Source organism: Parus major, chromosome 12, assembly GCF_001522545.3.
Source record: "Parus major isolate Abel chromosome 12, Parus_major1.1, whole genome shotgun sequence".
Taxonomy (NCBI): Eukaryota; Metazoa; Chordata; class Aves; order Passeriformes; family Paridae; genus Parus; species Parus major.
This window is the reverse complement of record NC_031781.1, coordinates 13,885,179-13,907,966: the sequence shown is the minus strand read 5'-3', so window position 1 is coordinate 13,907,966 and position 22,788 is coordinate 13,885,179. Positions and strand designations below refer to the sequence as shown.

At 47.3% G+C, this 22,788-nt stretch overlaps 1 protein-coding gene across 1 annotated transcript in view; it reads left to right on the top strand.

Moving 5' to 3' along the window:
• Nucleotides 1-657: 657 nt before the first annotated feature.
• Nucleotides 658-22,788, top strand: part of PRICKLE2 (prickle planar cell polarity protein 2) — a 102,288-nt gene continuing 80,157 nt past the window's right edge. Inside the window, exons 1-2 of the mRNA XM_015640618.2 lie at nt 658-752; nt 1,004-1,089. Of these exons, the coding sequence (XP_015496104.1) occupies nt 711-752; nt 1,004-1,089 (128 nt within the window). The 5' untranslated portion in view covers nt 658-710. The remainder of the gene's footprint in view (nt 753-1,003; nt 1,090-22,788) is intronic.

Below are 22,788 nucleotides of genomic sequence, written 5' to 3'. Positions count from 1 at the left end.
CATGGATCCCAGGATCACAGCTCCCTGCACATGGATCCCAGGATCACAGCTCACAGTCCCATGGATCCCAGGATCCCAGCCCTGCTGCCCCACAAGTAGCTCTGGGAGGACCGTGAGCTGCGGGGCTGTAACAGGTGCTTTGTGTCCCGGTCCAGCATCTCAGGCAGCAAATATATTTCCTGTGACAGTGTTTTTCCTGCACCCTGCTCGTGTCTGTGGGCTAAATCTGTTCTCCTTAGGGAGGGGATCAGACGCCCGGCAGGAACCTTGGACGATCTCTCCCTGCCTGGGCCGGTAAAATCGCCCTGCACAGCGCAGGTGACCTCAGCGTGCGCCCTTCAGCCCCCGAGCCCTTCGGGAGGTCAGCTCCCTCAGCAGCAGCCGAGCTCTGGAGCGGAACGAGGACATTGCGCTGCCCACTCCAGACCCGGCCGAGCGCAGCCAACGCCGGGCAGGGCTCGGGGAGCTCCGAAGGGAGCGCTGGCAGCGGGGTCGGGCCGGGCCGGGCCTGGGGAGCACACCGAACTCGGACGGGCGCGCAGGCAGCGGGGCGGGGGCCGGTCCGTGGCGGGGCGGTGCCTGGCGGGCCGAGGGGCGGGAGCGCGGCTGAGGGGCGGCCGCCGGGGGGGCGGGACGGGCCCGGACGGGGCGGCCGCTGCTGCCGCGCACTCGGGCTGGGCTGCGCCGGGCTCCGCGCCGGGAGCGCTGCCATGTTCGGCCGCGGCTCCCGCAAGCGGCTCTCCAGCCGCTCGGTGAGTGCCGGGGGTCTCTCGCACCTCGCCCCGCTCCAACCTGTGGCTCTGTCCCGCCGCCCGCTCCGGCTGCGCCCGGCGGGTCCCCCATGTGCCGCTTGCTTGGGGTGCGTCCCCGCTCCAGCCCTTCCCCTGCCCTCTCCCAGCCGTGCGGGTGCCTTTCCCCCGGGCGTGCCCCTTTCCTTATCCCCGGGTGCCTGTTCCCGTCCCCCTCGTCCCGCAGCCGGCGCTGACTCTGCTGTTCCTTGCAGCTTACGGCGTCGGGGGAGCCGGAGCGGGGCCAGCCCTGCAACACCTGCGGGGACCAGTGCCCCGGCTTCGCCCTGCACAAGTGGAGGTAAGGCCCGGCGAGACCCCCGGCCCATCGCCCCGTCCCCCAGCCTGGGTCCCATCGCGGCTCTCCCGGTTCCGTGCGCACCCGGGGTGCAGGTGTGGCTGGTTTGGGAGTGCTTGTGTCGGTCTCGGGAGCGTTGCCCACCCACGGTGCGGGGTTCTGGGGACACGGGTGGGACAGCCCCACACAGCTGTGCCCGTGGCCGGTGCGGGGCGCAGCAGGATCCAGATGCGGGACTGGGGTAACTGGTTTGGTAATTACCAACTCGCAGCTTCCCCACTGCGGTCAGGAGCTCGTCCTGCTGCTCTGGGTTGTGCCGGGGGCTGAAGCCGCCCTCACCTGTCAGGGACAGCCTGGGTGGGAAGGGAAAAATGAGGCTGAAGGGGTTCTGGCGGTCTGCACCAAACCGCTGCGTGAAACTCCTGCCTCCCCTGTGACTGGATTTATCCCCTGTCTGTGATGCCAAGCAAAGATTTAGCTGTTGAAATGGATGGGGTTGTGTAGGAATGAACAGGTATTTTTGGCTGTTTCTGGTGTGTCTCTTTACAAACCTCAGTGCCTGCTAAGCACAGCGAGCCCTGGCCTTCTCCTGGGTCAGCCCCTTCTCCCCTCCCCATGTTCTGCTGCCTAGAAATGAGTTCCTGCTGATAGGCGATCTGGGACTTGGTGATATTAAATCTGGGCTGTGGGTTCTGGGAGCTCTACACAGTCTTAGTAGGCCAGGGAGGCCTTGGCCACCTTTTAACCTTATTTTTCAGGGTACACCCTTTTCTCCAGCATCTGTTGTGCTTGGCGTTCCTCCCAGCCTCTGCCCTACTTCTCAGAGCTGTGTCTCACCAGATTAAAGCTGGGATTCAGAGCAAGAAGGGGGATTGATATATTCCTGTTGAGTTGTATCTTAACGTTTAGCCTTGCAAATCATGGTTCCCTTTGGCATTTACCCCAGGGTGTGGTGGGACGGGTTCCATAGGCTGAGGTCTGCCCTGAGGATGCACAGCAGCAGGTGGGGCTCGCCTTGGTGCTCCGGCTCTCCCGGGTTTCCTCGGCTCTCCCGGGTTTCCTCGGCTCTCCCGGGTTTCCTCGGCTCTCCCGGGTTTCCTCGNCGGCTCTCCCGGGTTTCCTCGGCTCTCCCGGGTTTCCTCGGCTCTCCCGGGTTTCCTCGGCTCTCCCGGGTTTCCTCGTGTCACTGCAGAGCCACTTTGTAATACTTAAAAAGTGTCAAGGAGAACTTTTGAATGCAGGACAAGAAGAAAAGCCGTGGTCACCAACAGTGTTTCTCCCCTGCTCCAAGGACTTGTGAGGTGCTGTGCTTCATGTTTCGCTGTGTCAGAGGGTACAACTGTACAGTAGCTTTTGAAAAATTAAGTGAATTTTGATAGCATGCCACCAGAGGCCAAATAGCCCAGCAGAAGGGGCACAGAGCTACCTGGGGAGTGTCAGATGAGAGGGATGTTGTAGCTCTTATCAGATTGTGCCCTCTGCATTGGCACACTGTGCCTCTAGGCCAGATCCTGCCAAACCCCATGCACAGGAGCCTCCAGCCTGCCAGGACTACCCATAACCATCTCCTTTGCTGGGGAACCCCAGACATGGGAGGAGATTTTTGCTAAAATAGTGTGGATTTTTCCAGCATCTAGTATTCATCTCTCAGGAAAGAAGTGATTATGTCCTCCGGGGCGGGAGAAGGATGGGGACCCTTCAGGTATGGGTGGGGTCAGCCCCCAGAGGCACCACAGCCTGTGTGCTCCAGGCTTGCATCCAACTGAGCAGGTTAGACCTTACACCAAGCTTGCTTACACCAGGACTGGATGAGCTGAGCCCTCCTGCAGACATTCCCATTTGATTGTCTTGATGTAAGAGTAATTATGCAATTAAACCAAATAAAGGCAGAACACAATAGAGAGGAAATGCATTCATTTTTTACTGGCCAGTGGACTATTAATGCCAGGACAAATTATTCACAGTAGTTTGTAGGTTGAAAACGTGCTGAGGAGCCCTCTGTGCATGAGGTGATGCAGCCACTGAGTGGTGGGGCTGCTCACCTGAACGTGCAGAATGAGATTGAAAGAAAACAAGGGTTTGTAAGGAGATCCTCAAATTAGGGGTATAAATCCAGATCTATTAACCAGTAGAGATTTGTAAGGCTTTTTATAATCCTTTGACAGCAGAGTTTTGCTGATAAATGTAAATGGGAGGTTTTTTGCTTCAGAAATGCAGAGTGGTGATAACACTTTAGGGAGACGGAATTTATAAACTTGCAGATATCAAAACCATTGCTGAGACAGGCATTGTCTATACCTAATTATGTTGGACTGTGTATTTCCTACTTACCTGTGATTTTAGGTGTGATCTGGGCAGGCACTCCCTCAAGCAGGCAGATTGCTTTGTTAGACAATGAAGATTCCTGTGCCTTAAAAGCCACTTTTCTCAGAGATGGCTCTGAGGGTTTGTTGAATTTATCATTCCTGGAAGCACAGGCATGCTTCCTGAGACAGGGAGACCTCTTGAAAATAAATTATATTCTGCAGAACTGCTTTCAGAATAAGCCTGGTCTCTGTACTGCAGGCGATGTGCAAAAAGATGAAAGGGTATTGTTAAATAATTAAATAACGTCTCTGGTTTTTGAAGTTTGTTTTTGAATCTTCGTAATTTTGCTCTGAAATTATAATCCCACATTCAAGGTAGTGGGTGAATTATCTTGTAGCAGAGTTAATATATTTCATGCTAATCTGGTGGAAGCAAGGAATTGAAAACACCTCAGATAAACTAGAGCTCAACTAGAGCCTACATCTTACTCCCTCAAAGCTCTCTTCTACACGCCACAGATCTCTGCCTCTTGTTGTAAGGCAGAAATTCAATTTTTAGTTTTAAATCATTTAGCCCCAAAGTGGAAAAAGTAAGTGGTTTGTCTGAGAAGGCTGAAGATTGAATTCCACCCTCCTTGGCACAAAGTCCATGAAGACACAGCTATCAAACTATAACCAGTAAAACCCTGAATTTCTCATGGCCTGAGCAGGAAAAACGACTCGTTCCTCTCCCCTCATCACTTTCTGCTGTGGTGGATTGTCAGCAATGTGAAAAAGGACTGAGTTTATCTGTGTGGGCTCCAGTCTGGAAGATGGAAATGGCACGTACATAACCAAATCCTCATTAATAAAGGTGGCTTTGTGTGGAAAAAGGGAAATCAAATTCAATAAAAATTGAACTCCTTAGGAGCCCAGTTGCTGTTTCCTAATCAGATCTGCATTACATTAAACTGTGTGCCATTCAGCTTGTTAACAAGCTTTGGCATTAAATAAAGCTGTCACTGGAGTTTGGTGAATGAATAGCCATTAGGAGTGTCTTTTGCATAATGTCTTGCAGAGAAAAGCCTTCGAGGGAGGTGGTCCAGGAGCAGGGAAGGGAATTTATAACTTAGCCGTGGTGCAATTAGTGTGAATATGCAAACCTTAAAGGTAACAAATGGTTGGCTTTTGCTGCTGCTAAGCTTACTGTGAGGAACTAATTTCAGATTTACTCTGGGTGAAGTAAAATTACAGCCTTAGTGCCGCAGTTAAAATAGCGGATCCTTCGCGTTGGAGATTGGCATGTGTTTAGGACATGGAGCCATGGTTTGTTTGCTCCTAGAGAAAGCCTTGCAAAACACTCTTGCAGTTCAACAAACCTTACTGTTCCCTGCTCTCTGCCTTCTCCAAACCCACCAGCTAAAAACATAGATGCAGGATGCCCAGGTCTCAGGATGGTATTTGAGCTTTGGTGTGAGGAAGGCGGGATGTACCACCTGGTTTGCAAAGCCTGCAGAGGCAGTGGCATACGGCTGGTTTCTGAGGGAAGGAATTTGGATGCTGTGACAGAGAAGACAATTTTAAAAATAGAGTCTGAAAACCTTCGGAGAAGTCTTTGTTGCCATAGTTATTCTTCTAGTTTGCAGAAGCATTTGAAAAGCGGTAATAAACATGACATAAAGACAAAGGCTGGTTTGCCAGGGTTTTAGTTTCAGTGTGAGATTACGTTTTACATCTTTTCTTGAAGCATCTTTTTCCTTGCATACGTCATGCAGTCTTTGTCCCCTGGAATCACTTTTTGCCAGGGAAGAGGTCTGCTTCTTCTCACACATTGCTGTCACACATCGTGCTCTTAATGTCAGTGGTGTGTGTTTGTACAGCACACGGTGCCTGGCCCTTGCCTTCCAGGGCAAATTTATGTGACCTGATGTAGTAGTATTCAGTAATGTTCCATATTAACAAATTTTGCTGCATACAGTTGTTTTGAGCATTTATTTATTTCCACAACTCAGCATCTTGCTGTAATCTACTGCAGTCAGTCCTGCTGAAGTCTGATCTCATCCGGCCTTGTTGGATCAGGGAGCGTCTGCAAAGACAAACTTTTCATCTTCTCAGGAGAGATCTGCCTGGAGATCCCAGGTGATCAGCCCAAAGGGTTATGATTGATCACTGGATCACAAAAACCTATGGACAAGGAAAAGAGATGTGTCATGGGACAGTGACCCAAAATGAGGTGGTGGACCAGAAGCCCTGTGGTGTTTGATGTTGTTGGGCGACAGTGCACAAGTCACTTTACAATTCCTTTCTTTGCCTTGTTGACTGTAGGCAGGGAGCTGCTCGTGGTAGTGGATGTTTGTTTTGTTTGTGTGTTTGTTCAGTGCCCAGTGCTCTGGTGATTGCTGTGCATGAGCAACGAGAAATTCTGTGTTTGCAGCCTTTGTCTGCATTCCCACTTCTCTGATCCTGCCCATGGGAGGTACACCCCAGCAGGCTCCTGTATACATCCCTGAGTGCTTTGGGTCTCCAGTTTGATGCCTAGTTCCTCATCCAGAGAGCAGAAACAATAATATTTGTAACACAGCACATGAACGAATAACACCGAATTCTGAAGCATTTGTTTCTACTTCCCAAAAAAAAAAAAAAAAAAAAGGACAGATTATTGCTTCCATATGTTTTCAGCATTTTTCATAGGTTATGTCTCTTGCATACACACACTCCCAGCTTTTCCCTGGCATGAATAACAGGCTTTGTGCCTCTCTTCTTTAGGATTCAGATATTCCGCACTTCCTTGTATGTTTATTTGAAAGGATTTGGAGATGTGAGAATAGCAATGCCTTATCTTGAATAGGCTGGTGTTCCTATCACTGCCAGGGTGAATTGTGCTGGCCTGGAAGGCTTTAGAAAATTCATTATTTTGCAGTTGGGAACCTGCTGAAATGGGCAAAATTCAGCCAGTGCAGGTCTAGCCCAGTGCAGATCACAGTGCTCCTGAGCAGAGTCCCTAAGGGACTGCAGAAGGCTTAGGGTGCTGCTATCCCTAGGGGACCCATGCCTGTCCCTAGGGGTGGACAGAAGTCACCTGCTTCCCAAAGATACTGTCACCCTGGCAGAGGGGATGCAGAAAAAAAAATTTGAAGGTTGGTTTTGTTTGCTGATTTTAAAGCCTTTCAAAAGCAGTTGGTATAATGAGCTTGTTTTTAATTTATTTTTGTGTGCTGATTTGGCCACAGGTTCAGAAAGGAGAAGCCATTCCCTGCCAGGCTCTTCAGTGACAGTCAGTGCCCTTCAGCCCCTGTGCCCAGGGTGGTTTGGTGTGGGTGTGCACTGGAGCTCAGCTCAGGGGGTGCTGCAGTGTGCACTTGGCTTGGCATCAATGACTTAAGCTGTCCTATTTTCTTACACCTGTGAGCTTAAACACTTGTGTAAGTGTTTGGAAAATCAGGTCTTTTCACCCCCATGGTAGTAGGGAGAGCAGGGATAATGAGTGATGGCTTGTGCTGCTCCCACTGCTCAACAGCACCTCTACCAAGGGGCAGCTGGGCCATTGGGATGGGGGGTTGAGTGGATTGTGGTGTAGATATCAGCCATGTCCTGCCCTGGGACAATTTTTTCCCAAATGTTGGGTGCACAGTTGCATTTAAGGAACTCCCAACCATTTTTTTCTGACTTGTGGGCTCCATTTCTTTGTGCCCTGCTGCTGAAACAGCACTTGAAACAGCACTTAAAACAGCCAAGACTGATAAGGTATCCTGTTTGTGTTGGCTGGGAGACACAGTATCCACATAACCAGAGCATTACAGTGTCAGAGGCAGTGTTGTCCCTGGCAAAAAGCCTAAAATAAATTCTTTAATTTTTTGTATGCGATGTACAAAAGAGCAGGTGAGGTATGTACTTGTTTCCGGGCAAGCCCAGGGAGCCTGTTTGAAGTCCTTTACAAGCCACTCAGGATTGTATTGCAGGAACTCAAAGGAGTTTGGACACTTGTTGATTGAATTTCAGCTGAGCACAGAGCCCTGTTCTGCAGCTGCTCTAACTGGAGCTGCTCTGCCCAGCTCCACTGCCACTGAGCTGCCAGCAAAAGCCAGAAAAGCAGAATTTCTCCTAGGGAACGGGCAGTGTGGGTAGATTTTCTGTCTGTTTTGAAGTGGCCTTGTGCAATTCTATTTTTAAGAATGGTGTGAAAAAACACTTACAAGCTGTTGGGGGATTTGGGCTGATTTTGTGGGGTTTATTCTGATTCTGGTGTGATTGTGAATTACACTGATGATGGATAGCTGTCTGCAGAGCAGACACAGTGAATTCTGAGTTTGTGTGATACTTCTAAGCAAATAATTTTAAAACTTGATATTTTTTTTTGCACTGTTTTTTTTTTTTTTTTTTAAATGACTACAACTTCTTGGTATGCAAAGAATGTTACCTGCCTGGTATGACCGAGTGGGGTTTGCCATCCCGAAGGCAGAATTTGGCTGGTGAGTACTTTTCCTGGTGCCTCAGCCATGGGGCTGTGCTGCCAGACACTGGCAAAGCACAGTTCCCTCATGGAGCCTTCCGAGATGGATTTGCCGAAGAGAGACCCACAAAACTTGGAAGCAGGATGGATTGGCTCGCACTGGGATCTCCTAGAAGCAGACAGCTGTTGGTGCTGGAGGCTGTGGTCATGGGTTTGAGAGCTGTGTAGTGATTTAGTGAGACATGGTGAACTGATTTAACAGCTCAGTGCTGCTGGATGTGGAAGGTCCTGAGCTCCCTGTGCATCCACCCAAGCCTGGGGAAATGGGTTAAATCACTTGGTGAAGCCTCTGCTGAGCTGATGAGAGGGAGGAAGTGGAAGACGAAGATCTGCCCTGGTCCTATGACATGCAAAGCTGAACTGTCATCCCTGCTGTGGGCATCCTCATCCCCTTGATGAGTTTTCCTGACCTGGTGGTGCTCCTGGCCGGCTGCACAGGGAGAGCACAGATCCGTGTTCCCCACGGGACGTGTCTCCCCACGCTGTGCATGTGTTGGGCAGGCAGGAAAACTCCTGCTGCTTTAATAGAGGGTTTGCAGCAGGCCTTTGTCACCAGCATGGTGTGGCATGAAAAAAGAAGCTGCCAGCCAGTGCTTTGGTGGGATAAAGGCTGGGAGCTGAGATCCCCACTGGAGGGGCCGGGCACTGCGATTTGGCTGAAGCCCACTGAGCGCTGCCCTCCTCTTTGTTGCTCTCGGCTGTAGAGAGTCTGTTCAGTGTTTTCAAGAGTTTTTCTTTGTTTTGTGCTTTTTCTGTTTGCCTTTAAAAAGTCAATCTGCAGTCTTTTAGACTTTTTCGAAGACATTTTCTCTCCCCTCACCTCCCCCCCCACAGTAATCCATCCTTATTACACCAGTGAGTCACTCTTCAAATAATGAATTGCGTTTTCATTGTCTGGCTTGTAAGTCTATCACCGAGTTTAAGGATGGCCGATAGTATCAGCTGAGACCTTTGGCAGCTGGCTTTGCAATTTGTGGTGCTCATTTGGGTATTTGCTTTTTTCTCCAATGAATAATCTTCCAGCCATGGTGGTGGAAAGCTGGACTCTTCCTGCCCTCGTAACATCTCTGTGGTCACTATCTAATGTTGGAGGAATTTGTAACATTAGCAGAATTTTCTGATGTGAGGAAAACTAATTTCAGGATAAACCTCATGAGCATGGCTGTAAAGAAGGTTTTTCTCACGTTTGCAGACCCCAGACATGCATCAGTGCAGCCCCAATGGCCAGAACCTTTCTCAGTTCCCCAGTGCTTGGGCCAAGGGTTATACAGAAAACTCAGGATGCTCCTCTCTGCTGCTGGAGAGGCTGCTTCTTCCCACGTGTGGCTCTGCTCTTCACAGGACCCTGATACCAGAGCTTATCACTTGGAGAGCTCAGTGTGACAATTACTATTCTCACTGTGGAGGGAGACACTTTGTACTCAGCCATTGCAGCAAATACTTCATCCCCTATCCATTGCCCTTGTGTGGATGCTGCTGCTGCGGTGATAAAAAACATAATGGCTGCTCTTGCTGATAAGGGGAGTGTATAATTACTGAAATCTCTATGCAGAGCTCTGTGGATGGATGGATGGATGGAGAGTCCCTCTCCCTGAGAGGGGTTTCTGTTGCTCTGGAGCCTGTTGGGGAGAGCACGAGCCTGCAGCTCCTGGCAGCTGAAGTGGGAGCTGCTCGGACACAGCTGTGAGCAATTAGTAAAGGATGTCTTTTCCCCTCCCTCCACTTTCTTTCCTCCTCTTCTCTTTGAAATCTAGTCACAGGCTTGAGGGAGTCCAGAGGAGTCCAGAGGAAAGCTCAAGCAGTTCAGGTTTGAGATGCTCCTGGACCAGCTCGAAGGTGGCCGCTGCTCAGTGTGTTTGCATTCCAGGGGCAGGGTGAAGGTCTAAGGATCCAACCCAACCTTGCAGGAAGCATACTGCAGCCAAGGAGCCAGAGATTATTTAGATCAAGCCAACAAAAAAATATTTCCATGGCAGCAGTAACCATAGGAAACCTCCTCAGCATGTCTTGGGTGGTTCCTGTTTCCCTGCCTTCATCTGTTTGCTTTGCAAGCGGAGCAGTGGTTGCAAGTGCCCCTGGTGTCACCAGGAGTGGCCCATGAGCCCTGCTGTCCCCAGGGGCTTGGCAGCCACACTAGGGGTTGTGTCACCGATCCTTGTTTTCTCTTTTGCTCTAGTTGGTAAAAAGATGCTTTGAGAGGCTTCTTTAGATGCCATAAAGTCTCAAAGACACCTCTTTACCTGGTGTCAGCTCACAAATGTGCATTTGATCCTTAAATACCCAAGGCATAAAAGTGAATTGTCTCCCAGGGTCCAATTCTTCTTCTTTTCTATGGCGTCTTAGAAAGATGCTTTTATATTCCCTCTGGCTCAGCTAGTGATGCTTGGCCTTCAACCAAGACAGGGAATCTAGGACAAGAATCCCTGAGAAGAGCAAGACGAGAAGTTATAAAAAACCACAGCGTTTTGTTGGCAGAAAAAAAATGCTGGTGAAAGATTTTGTTTAAAAAAATAATCTGGAATATTTTTGATCAGCTTCATGTGGACACATTTTCAGGAGGGTGTATGAGGAGGCTTGTTTCCCTGGGTGCCTCCTCTAGGAAATCCAAGCTGTGAAGTGAATACAAATGCTGGAAATTGAGAGATTTTGCAGTGAGTCACTGGAAGGGATGAGGAACCAGTTGTTCTGGTGTGACTCTGCTGATGGGCAGCCCGCTCTTGGCTGGGGACAAGGTGGCTGTGTGGAAGCACCTGGGGGCCTGGGCATCTCAAGCCAGCACCCAAGGGTGATTGGACCCCTCCTGCCACCCTCCAAGGGCAGTGTGGAGGTGTCCTCACGGAACTCCACAGAGCAGATGGGCCCTGCTTGCAGAGCTGAGGTATTGCACAGAAACAGGTTAAAAAAAGATGTCTCCTGTGGGAGCGTGACACAGAGAGGGAGGAAATATACTGTGGTGCCAGTGACTGGGATTTTGGTGCTTGTGTAGCAGACTGTGCTGCTCCGACCTCTCCAGGCTGTTGGGTGCTTGTGGCAGCAGGCTTTGCTCTGTGGAGAGGGACCTGGCTGCTCTCTGACCCATCTGCCTTGGGTGGAGGTGGAGCCCTGAGCAGGGATGCTGCTGGGCTCAGTGTCCCCATTCTCTCCCTGACTCTTAGCAGATGATTTAATCCCTGTTTTTGCAAAACCTCAACTGTATCAAAGTCAGACTTTTGCTTGAAATTACACATTTGAAGAAGTAGCAGTAGGATGGGGACAAGGCTGATTCCCTTTCTCTTCTCACTTGTCAAACAATGGGAGCACTCCTCACAGTGCTGTGACTGGGCCATGTTACCCATGTTTGGTGCTATAAAGGCCACATGTCTAAAGTGCAGCCCCTTTAAATGTCAGATGTGAAAAGAACTGGGATGTGAGAAGACAATAAAAGTTAATATTCTAAAGTCAGGTTTGTGCAGCATAGCACTTGATTTTTAATATCAAGTGCATAATTTATTACAAGGTGTAGCAGTTTGAAATACATATATTTGAATATGTTTTAATATTATCTTTCCTTCCAGTAGCAGGAACAATGCTGCTTTACAATAGAAAAATGATTTCACAGTGCCACGTGACAGTTTCAGCTTGTACCTCTAATAGATGTGCAATTTGCTGAAGGGTGAAGGCTATCTGATAAATTCCTGAATAATAAAGCTATATTGTTTGTTCTGATCTCCCTTTGTCATTTTCAAGTGTATAAATAAAACATTTTCACATTGGACCCCGTGTAGTTCCAGCTCCGATTTATTTACTTTCTGCAGATGTAACTTGGAAAAGACATGAATCTTTCAGTCTGACAGGAGAAATCTGGTGGCATCATTATTGCATGTTGCGCTCAAAACTATCAAATGTAATGTTAATAAATATTTTCCTAAGAAAAGTTTTAAGTATTTAGAGAATATTTTTAAACAAAGAAGCATTTTTCTCACGTACAGCAGAGGGCACTCGGCATCGCTGCTGTGCTACTCAGCTGCTGCTCCAGCTGCCCAAAGGGAAAAAAAAATCCCTGTGCTTAAATTATAGTTTGCAGAAATGAAATACTCTGTGTGTGTGTTTGCTTATATAGGGGTGTGAGTGTGTATATAAAAAGACACAGGGTGGCGTGTATATAAAAATAATCCCAGCACATAATGTAAAACTTAAATATTCGTAGTGATTGCTGAAGTTAGGTGAAGCACATGTTGTGTTGATTAATGCTCTGCCTGCTGTTATGCTGAGCTTCAGAGAGGACTGAAGTGTGCTGAGAGGAGAAAATGAAGAGGCCCTGGCTAGTGAAGGGTTGCAATCTTCATCTTTGTGAAAGCACAGAGTCTGATGACAGCCTAGGATGCTGGGAACTACCTGAGCAGAGGAAAGACCTTGAAAGATGGATAATATTGGAGAGTGCAGAATTAAGAGCCCTTCTGTCTAGTAAAGCAGCAGATCTGGGGGCTTGGGGGTTCTGTGCTGGAGTTTGCAGCGCTGAGATCTCGTTCCCAGCAGCACCAAAGCTTGTGGAGTTGCGAGGCTCTTGTGAAAGTCCCTGAGATTGTTCTTACCCTTACTGTACAAGTTATGTGTGTAAGGAAATTGACAATTCTGAGATTTGTGCCTGGAGCAGGAAGCAGCTCTAGCCCCAAGGATGCTGTGGAAGGGCTGGATGCTGGCTGGAGCGTTGTTAGTTGGAAGATGAAGCACCTACTTGCTAGGGGAGGGACCCCATCCTGGAGGTACAGAAGTGTGTGCTTCATTGTCCAGAGATGATCACAGAAATTGGGGCCACCTCATCTTCTGTAATAAGTTTCTTCCAACTGAAATGGACTATTTTAATTTTTGCTCCCTTTAGCTAATTGCTCAGACACTGCCAAGGTACTACCAAGGTGTGTTTCTAGTTTAACTCTTAGTGCACCTTGTGTTTTTCTTTTAAGAGGGAATAAAGCACTCAAAAGCCAAGCCCTTGATCTGCTTTTGGGTGCATTGTAATGCTGTTAAAGTATTCTGGGTAGCTGGATTTTGTGCCATGCTTTGGGCGATGTGTTTCATGGTAAAACCATATGATGCCATGCTGAATTTTCAGATTTTAATAATTAATTCAGGCAGAATTCAGATTTCCTTCGGTCTCCCCCAGTGAGCTGCTTGCATTGGGCTTAATCTAAATCTCTCAAAGCAGGACTCCTGCAAGAAGCTGGAAGTGTCAACACTTGTATAAAATATGGGCCTGGTAACAAGAATGAGAGGGCATGTGGTTCAAGATAACCAGTTTATGCAAAATACACAGCTGGGTGGATTTTGCTACAGAGTATCTGTGGAGTGTAATGATCAGAGAAATATGGAAATGCCGGAGGGGCTTTATAATAATGGGTGCTAATTATGATGAAATGGATTTGGGTGGTATGGAGTAATCCAAGATTACAATAGTAAGGGTGTTTTTAAGTAGCTCCTGCTATTTGGGAGGGCAGCAGAGCTCCTTGTTACACGGCTTAAAACAGCCTCTCCATGGGATTGTCATCAGAAGCGTTCACCCTTGGCTGCTTATTTCCCAAGGGCCTGGTACGTGACACGTGTGAGTTATTCCATGGATACAAGCTGGCCCACATGCTGCAAAAGCACCTTCTCACTATGATAAAGATGCTGTTATGTCATTGTGCCTGGATAATTACTCTTCTGGAGGTGTCACTGGAGCTGGGCTCTGGGATGTTCTGTCCTGTTATGGTGATTCCTGGACTGTGTGGTTTTGGGGCTGTGAGAGCAATTTGGTGCTGCCACCACCAGTTAGATGGTCCTGCCTCTGCTGGTGGGCTGGGAAGTACTGGGAGAACACTACTGGGAATGAACTGTTGCAGTTCTGGGATTGGGACCTAAAACAAATTTCAACACCACAGCCTGGAGCACAGGAAGAACCCTGGTTCTACCCTGCTGGCTACAGGTTTTTGGGCAGGAACATGTGTGGAGCCAGGCACGTATCTGCTCGTGCTGCTTGGCTCTTCCTTTCTTGTAAGGCTTTGCTGATCTTTTTTCAGTGCTGACCATGCCACAAAGGACTGGACTGAGCACACGGAGTACCTCAGGTACCTCACTCCTTGGGAAGCAGTATTTGTGAAATGTTTTGTTGTTGTTAACAGAGATGTGGCAATGCAGAACTTGAAAAGCTGCATTTGTGAATTGTCCAGCCTTGTGTTAGAGACCAGCAAGCCTTAGGACTCACCTTAGCCAGTGTCAATAGAAATGAAACCATTTAAATACACAGTTAAAATATGTTGTTATGTTAGCATGTGGACCTCCATGCAAGCTTGCTCTTTAACTAGGTCAATTAAAGGACCCCCATGGAAGAGATGTAGGAGGCTGGTTAAAAAAAAAAGTCCCAGTCTTAACTGCTTGTTTGCTGCCAAGTGGATTTTGGTCTGAAGTGAAAGGCATAAAGGCACCAGGGTTTGGGGGATTTATCTCCACCTTGGGACTCCAAAACCTTGTAGGCAGTGAGAAGAAATGGGTTAAAAAGATGCTGCATGCTTCCTTTCAGAGGATGAAATCCATCTGCCCTGTGTGCTGGCACACAGTGCCTGAGCCCTGGTAGCAGAGAGGGTTTTTAGTGATGGCTAGCACATCATTGAGGTTCAGCTTCGCCATCTCCCTCGGCTTTTCCAGATGATCCAGGAGCTCAAGTAGTTCATAAAAGGAGCGAGTAGCCAAATGGACCAATAAAAGGAGTTTGTGGAAAGGCCCAATATATTTTATGAAGAAAGAAATGGATCCTCTAATGCGAGGGTTGTGTCTTGTAAAACTTTGCAGGGCTGCAAGTGCTGTTAAACACTGGCTTCCTGCTCCAGCCGCTCCTTTGCGCGCACACAGCGACTGCCGAAACTTTCCTTTTGACCTAAACTCTTCCAAGTTTGGAGTGAAATCCTGACCTCAGGGAAGTCATGTCATGAATTTCCCTGGGACCAAGAAAGTGGTCATCAGTGCAACTCCTGTGATAGCAGTCTTCGAATAAAATTTGTTTGGCCTTCGTGGGATTTTTTTAGGCAAAGCGAAACGCAGCTTTACATCTTCTTAATGCTATTTGATGGCAACAACAGCAGCTGGAAGGCCAAAATTTGGCCTGGGCATGGTTATTGCTGGGAAATGCCTTTGTGTGATCCAGGAAAAGTGAAGCTGTTTGGATGTGAGTGATGAGTGAGTTTGCAGAGAGGGACGCTCCGTGCACGCACAGTGCTTCCAACAATGGCAACCCAAGGAGTGAAATTTCAGCCCAGCACAGAGGGCACACACAAAGGTGATCAATGATTTAAATCCCACCTCCCCCAAGCTGTTTAAAGGATTTGAAGCTGGCTGTGGCACAGGGAGCTGGGGTGCCCTGCCAGCTCAGGTGGCACCACCCATAGCTCAGAAATCTCATCTCACCATGTCACCCTGACCCCTGTAGGATGGGGAGGCAGCGAATGAGGCACAGCATCACTGGATGTATCACTGAAAGGATGGGCAGAGTGCTGCAGGAAAGCAGAAAACAAGGATCTTGCTACTGATTCATTGTTTTCTATGCACAGGAGTGTTTGCAGCTTTGACTTTAATGCTAGCCGACCTGTGAGATTTTCAACTAAACGTTTTTTAGTATTCTCCTTTCGTAGTTTGAATTTATTCCGATGGACTGCAGTGATGTGGTGGTGTTCAAGCCACTCAAAGCTTGAGTTTCTTAACTGATAAAAATTTGATATCATTCTTCTGTCTTGGCCCCAAAGGGCAAAGCTGCAGAGCTCAGCTAATCTTGCAAGATTCCGTGTATTTTTGATCTATCAGCTTCTGAGAATGGTTTCTGCTGTACCCAGACTTCAAAATAGGACAAATTCCCAATTTCCAACCTGCAATTAAATTTTGGCTTCAATTCAATGTCTTTGGTCCTAAATGCTGAGCAGAGACTAATTTTGGGTTGTGTCCCTCTGCAAAAAGACCACAGAGATGATGCATTCAGGTGTGTGGCCTTTCACTGAGCCAGGGATGGGGTGACCCAAGCTACAACCTAAGAGAAGAGTCCAGATTTTAAGGAAATGGCATTTCCCAGTCACTGGAAGTCTTTACAGTTGAGGGAGAATGACCTTTGGAGATGATTTGGTCATTCCCAGTTCTGGAGAGCTGGCTTTGCTGAGATCTCCTCACTGTGAGTGTTCAGCTCCCCTTCAGCTTCATGGCAACACAACAGTGTCTCCTCTTGTGGACAGAAATGCTCAAAAAAAGGGGCTGTGGCACTGAATGAAATTGCCATGCTTTTGGCTACCAGGCCCCTTCCTGTGAGCCTTCTCAAAGGCAAAAGTTGGGTTTTACTGCTGGAGCTTGGCTGCTGCTCACACTTTCCCCGAGGCCACCTCTTGAGGGGATTGATGGTTGGTTTTGGCAGGAGCTGTTTTATTTCGTGCTTGGAAACACAGTGATCTCAGCTGTGTGCAGGTCTGCGTAAGGCTGGGTATTAGAGCTGCTTTGATGCCTGCGCTGATACATCTTAAGGCAGCTCAGGATGATTTTCTGCAGTAGCCCTAAGGTGCTTGCAAAGAAAAAGATGCTTTAGAAATGTAAATTCTGTTTGAGGACAAATTTTCCTCTGCTGTTCTCTCTCAATTCAGGATGAGGCAGTAAAAATGTAGCATTTAATTAAAGTTTATAAAGGTTTGGAAATGAATTGCCATAAACATAAAAGATGTAATCAAATGTCTGCCTAATCCCCACCTTAAGGGCATATTCAATGCAGAAAGAGTATAATATGTTAGAAACTAGGATTGAAAAGCGATGAGGATTTGGGAGTAGATCTTTTCTACCTGCAGCTTATAAATTATTTTACTTCAGGCTTAGGGATTTAGACATCTACGTACAATAGAAAGCCACGTAGCAGCCAATTCTCAGTCAGCACAGCTGGCATCATTCTACTGAGTCATTTTAGCTACAAATCCATACGGCACAGCCCTGTGACGTGCGTTACAGCGTGGTGTACTGACGGAGTGTGACATAGGAATCATCCCTCACTACATCACAGAGTAGGGGGCTGCTTCTCTGAACTCAACAGGCAATTAACAGGTTTTCATTGTTGGAATAGAACAGAGTGAAGAAGGGGATGTGGCAACACAGTGGCAGCTGGGGAGCTGGGCTTTCTTGGCTGCAGAAATGCCTTCTGCCATCTCCAGCTTCAGATTGAAATAAATAAAATAAAAAAAAATCAACTGTTTTTTATCCTGAAAAACTCAGCAGGAGCCAAATGCTGTTTTCTCTCTGAGGTACTTTTTTACCTGTGACATATTTTATTTCTCTCCAGAGAAATAAAATCAGGACACACTGCAACTGTCTGGTTCCAATTGCCATTCCCCCCGTGTCTGTGGGAGCCAGGCATCCCAAAGATCTGCTTTTTCCCTGGACCCTCAGGCTAGCCTTTAGCAATGCCATATCAGCAGGACCATGCCATGGTTTTGTTTTGCTGTTGGTGATACTTGGCATTGTTTGGTTTTGGGTAGAAACCAAGCTGTGTTCTGTGGTCCAGCTGTGATTCCTGTTGTGATTTGTATGGTAATCAGGAATATTTCTCTTGCTGGACGAAGAGCAGGGAGTTGTCACCAAAACCCCAGCTAGATCTGTGTCTTGTGATGCTTTGCTGGTGGCAGTGGAGCTTTGCATTATTTGGGACCAAGGCTTGAGGATGTGGGATGGAAAGGGCTGCAGGCAGTTGGCTCTCATGGATTGTGGTGGAGGTGGTGATGACAACCCTTAGAGGAGCAGAGGTGGTGGTAGCATCAAGGAACCAGCAAAGGATTAACTCATCCTCTAATTGAAAGGGAGGAAAAGAGCCTGGGCAGAAGGGAAGGGCTAAAATACTGGTGGCAGAGCTGAAAGTAGCCTGGTTAAAGGTAAAATCAGTCCCATGTCTTATACTGCAGGGCCCCATGGAAACGGGGAGGGCTTTCTTCTTCTGTTGAATTGGGCTCTATGCCAGGTGAAAGAAAACATTTTCCCAACACCAAATGGAAAAATGCAAGGCAGACATCTTAAATGAACTGTTAAAAGGAATAGAGCCGTGAAAAGAATACATTTGCTGTGCACTGGGGTTATGGATTTAACAGATTTTTTACTATATGCAACCTTTGCAGTTTGTAAAAAGTGAAATCTGTTGCAGAAACTCAAATTGTACTCAAGGCTGAAGGCAAACCTCAGGTTTCATGGCTGTTCCTGGTCTCAGCTTTGCTCAGGAGGAATGGACAGTATCTCAATGTCCTCCTCAAATCTTGCTGTGATTTTCTTTTCTCCTTTAGCCCTCTCCTTGCTCTTTCTACAGATCCTTGACAGTTTTCCTCGTGCTGTAAAATAACCCAGGCTAAAAAGTGTGATCTGCATTTCAGTGATTTTTGATTACACCCACATCCTATATTTATTGCCGTTTAAATCATCTATGTTAGTTTGAGATGTGTTTCTTTTGAGCAAGGCAAAAAAACCCATGACTCTGTTGCTAACTGTTGCTAAGGGAAAGAAGATATTTATTCATCAGGGCACTTCTTCAGTACTGGAAGGATGGTAGCCATGGAGGAGGAGTGGAAGGAAAAGAACGGTTATGTATTTAAGCCCTTTCTGTTATTGTTGTTGGACACTTGCCATATCTACTGATGGTCAGCAGATGTCTTTTTTCTCCCCTCCCAGCACTGTGCATCTTGGATTAGAGGTGCAGTTTGGATTATGGTGCAGGGCATCTGGTCCCAGGAGCCTGGTGTGAAGCCCAGAGGGTCCCTGGCATCCGCAGGGCTTTGGGAGACTCCACAGTCCCACAGGCATTACAAGGCTCCCATGTTTTGTAGCTCTTTCCCCTCAGTCTCTCCAAAGACACTTTCTACTTCCTGGATTCAGAATGTCCTTTTAAAAAAACCCATCAAATCAAAGCCACCAGGAGCCAAAAATGATGCACATGGCTGTGTTCCCTCCCTGAGCTGCTGCTGGGGGATGTGCAGCAGTGCTGTTAGCTGGCTCTTGCCAAGGGAAGAGGTTCTCCTTTCAGCTGTCATAGAAACAAGAAAATATTGTTTTGATGGGGATCAAATTAAAAATTAAATTTGTCTCTTTACTTGTAAGCAAATTGCTCACTCATGAAAAATATAAATCACTTTGATCAGGGTAGATGTCTTTTTAAGCACCTCTGTGGATTTCCAAAGTGGATTCTGCAAATGCTTCATGCCACATAATGTCTCTGCTGGGTTTATGTAGAGTGTCCCATGAATCTGAGCTTTATTTAATGTTAAGCTTGGGTTGAAAAACTTCCTTGGTAAAGCTTTCTTTGTGCTCATAACTGGCCAAAGCATGCAGGGGAGAAGTGGGGAAAGAGGTCTGAAAAGTGTCTGGAAGCAAAAGGGGTGACTTGTCAAGTGTAGCATTTCTATGTTTTCAACTAAAAAGCCAGACAAGCGAACATTAATTTGGTGGTTTACAAGATGCTCTGGTTCTTGGAATGCAGAGGTGCACACAACCTGAGAGTGGAGAGGAGGGGGTGAGTCAGGTAATTGGGAGTGTCTGAGACAGTGCTGGGGAGAGAAGAGTGTGACAGTCTCTCACATGTGTTCCCACACCCAAAGTATTTCCAGTCTGGAGACTTTCTGAGCTGTGGTGATTACCAGTTATTAGGTGTCCCTGGGTGCCTTTCTGTCTCGTAAGTTATCTTCTTCCCTTGAGCCCACATGGACTTCTGGCATCCACAGCATCACTCACCATGGCTTGGTGCCCTGCATGCTGCTTACTCTGGGTACTCTGCACCCAGGTAACTTCCTTCAGCAAGGTCACACCATCCAGGTGGGGAAGCAGAGAGGGAAAGACCTTCCCAGGCTGCCCACAGGTCCTTGCCAGCATCAGAGCTGCACTGATGGCCACATTTCTTCTCAAAGCAGCACTTGGAAGCTCAAGCAAGTTGTATCTCTTTCCCTATTGGATTATAGTATAGCAGCAGCTGCAAATTTACTTAGCCTATCTCATTCGCTCATCAGTTTATCTGTAATAAAGATTCCTAACAGATAAGGAAGAAGCTTTGTGGTTGGATGTAAAGCAAAAAAAGGAAAAGGTTTTTCTTGGAAAGCTTTTAAACATCACAGGCATTCTTCTGCAGAAGTGAACAACCCCCTGTCCAGTGTTGTGGAAATAATTGGGTTTGTTTTGTTCAAAAGACATCCTGGTAGGTCAGATGCTTAGATGGTTTGTGGATGTAGCCAGGTTTTTTGACTGCGTGAATGACTCTGACCTGACATCTGCAGTGGAATACAATATATTGAGGGCTGCAGAATTCCATGGTGCTTTAATTGGAAATGATCTTCCAGACTTTGGTGACAGAGGGAAGCCAAGAACTTCCTACGCATTATATAGGATGTACAAAGTCAAGCTGTCTGTGAGAGGGGCTGTCCCACTGGCCATGTCCCTTCAGCTGCTCTTGAGACAGGCTCTGGCTCTGGGCTGCCAGAAGTGGGGGAAGAGGGAGAAACCATCCAGAAAATAACCAGCTTCACATTCTATACAGATGACTCTGGGACATCTGAGCTCTCCAGGTGCCCAGGCCATAGTGCAAAAGTGGTGACTTTGTGTAATGACTGTGCCACACTCTCATGCACTCTTGCACATTCAGATACGCTCACATGCACACACAAACACATAGACACACACACTCCCTTTATATATTTGAAAAAGCAATACTAAATTACAGATATAAATGGCAACATCTGTTATGGAAGCCTGGGCCAGGCAAATTACTGCTTTAGAAAGTCAGTGCAGATCCTCCTGTGATTGACTTTTGTGCTTGCCAGAGTCACATCATACCCACAGCGCTTTTTTCCAGCTATGATAGGTGTGTCTTTTTTCTTTTACACCCACATCAAATTCCTAAAATAAGAGGAGTGTAAAAGAGAAAAGTAACTGGAGTTTATTTTCCTCTGGAGTCCATGGGGCTCTGGAAGTTATTATTAGAGGTGAAGTCATAACAGAGGAGGCTGTAGCCCTTGGGGAGGGGTGTGGGCGATGCTGCTCTTGCAGAAAGAGGGGTGGTGGCAGGAATCCTGGGCCAAGGGGACACAGGCACCAGTGGGAAGGCTGGAGAAATCCCTGCCTCCACCTTGCCCATGTCCATGATTTTGGCTGGGTTTGAGACAGTATTCCACTGTGTGTCCCTCCTCCAGTGTGGTGGCACTGGCAGCAGAGCAGAACCGCCCTGGGTGCCCCACCATGTCTGCAGCACCATCCTGTCACTGGCTTAAAATGCCCACACCACAGCTGGATGGAGCTGTTCTTTATTTCTACTTCACGTAAAAGAGAGTTGGATCCTTGTTACCTAGGAAACCAGCAGTCCTAATTATAAGGAGTTTGATTCACTGGATGTAAAAAGCTATATGATTCTCCTTTTTCTCTTTAAAAAATAGGAATTAAAAATGCATTTCATAAAATGATAACCCAATACCTAATGTAAGGTTAATCTTGAATGTTTTCTGTATGAGTGGTGTCCTAGAAATATAGAAAATGATGGTTCTGCTGCGTCTGTAATGGTGAGCCAGGCTGGGATCAGCAATACCATCCTTTGCTGCCCACTGCTCGTGCTGAACCACGGCTGCCTTCAGGCCAACAGTGAAAACAAATCAAAGTCATTGCATCCTCTCTGATTTTCTTGGGAGGGGGGGAGTTGGGGTGGTTTAGTTTTTTTTTTTTGGGGGGGGGGGGGATTTGTTTGGTTTTGTTTGTTTGTTTGGGGTTTTTTTGTTGTTTTTTGGCTGTTGCACCATGTGCAGCATGAAGAGAGGAGATAAAGCCAGAGGGCAGAAGTGAAAATATCTCCTGCTGGGAACTCCAGATTGCAGCCAGGCAAAGAGCTCAGCACCGCTTGGTGCAGAAAGGATTAAAGTCTGTGCATGGCTTATGAATAGCCCCATTGAGCAACTGCTGGACTGGAAGCTAAGCAGTGGCCAAAGTATTTTGCCGGATCTGCTGGAATTTGCATTTTTCAGACAGCAGTGAAGTAATATTATGGTTTACAGCAAAACAGGATGCGAGTCAATATGTAAATGCTGAACAAAGAATGCTGCGTGTGTGCAGAGTGGCCTTTGCTAGTGGTCTCAGAGTTCATCCTCCCCAGCCCTCTGTCTTTTGAGGGTAACAGCTGAAAACTGCAAAAATTAGGGAGTGTTTACTGCCTTGGCTTTCTGGCTTCCTTTACTTGAAGCATACAGCAAGGGGACCATCCCATGCCGGTCAGAGCATTGGCTGTATTTGGGTCAGGAAGGTTACCAGGAGGGCAGAGATTTGCACATGGAATTGATTATTTTATTCCATTTTTAGAATGTGCTTAGTGTGGTTTAAGGCTAGAATTCGTCTTGTAACACAGATATTTAAATCCTGGCCTGGAACTGTAGCTAAGAGGAGAGCATTTAATACTTGCTAAATCCCTATTTCAAATAAACATGTGAGAGAGCAGTTTTCTGGTTTATTGGTGAAGAAACAAAGCTGATATTTTAGCATGTATCCAGTTAAATTTTGCAGAGTGGGCTTTCATGTGAGGATAAATACATTTAGAGCCATGTCCCTTCAAGCATGAGAAACAGGGACTGATGAAGAGGTGTTTAGCTGTAACTTCATCCACAGTTTTGACAAGGACTTTTTCCAGTCCTGGGTGTGGCCACAGATGAGTTGGGAGCCTGTCTTCCACCAGGGAATGGCTGGCATGTTCTGCTTATATGGCATCAGGGAAGGAGCAAGACTCCTTGTGTTAAATTTATACTTGGAGCTGATGATTTTAAGGGTCTTTCCCAACATAAATGATTCTGTGATTCACCGATTGCCACCCTTGGTCGGGTCTGCATTATATGGATGAGAAGCCAGTGTGGGAATGTGACCCACAGCAGCTCAGGGGCTTTG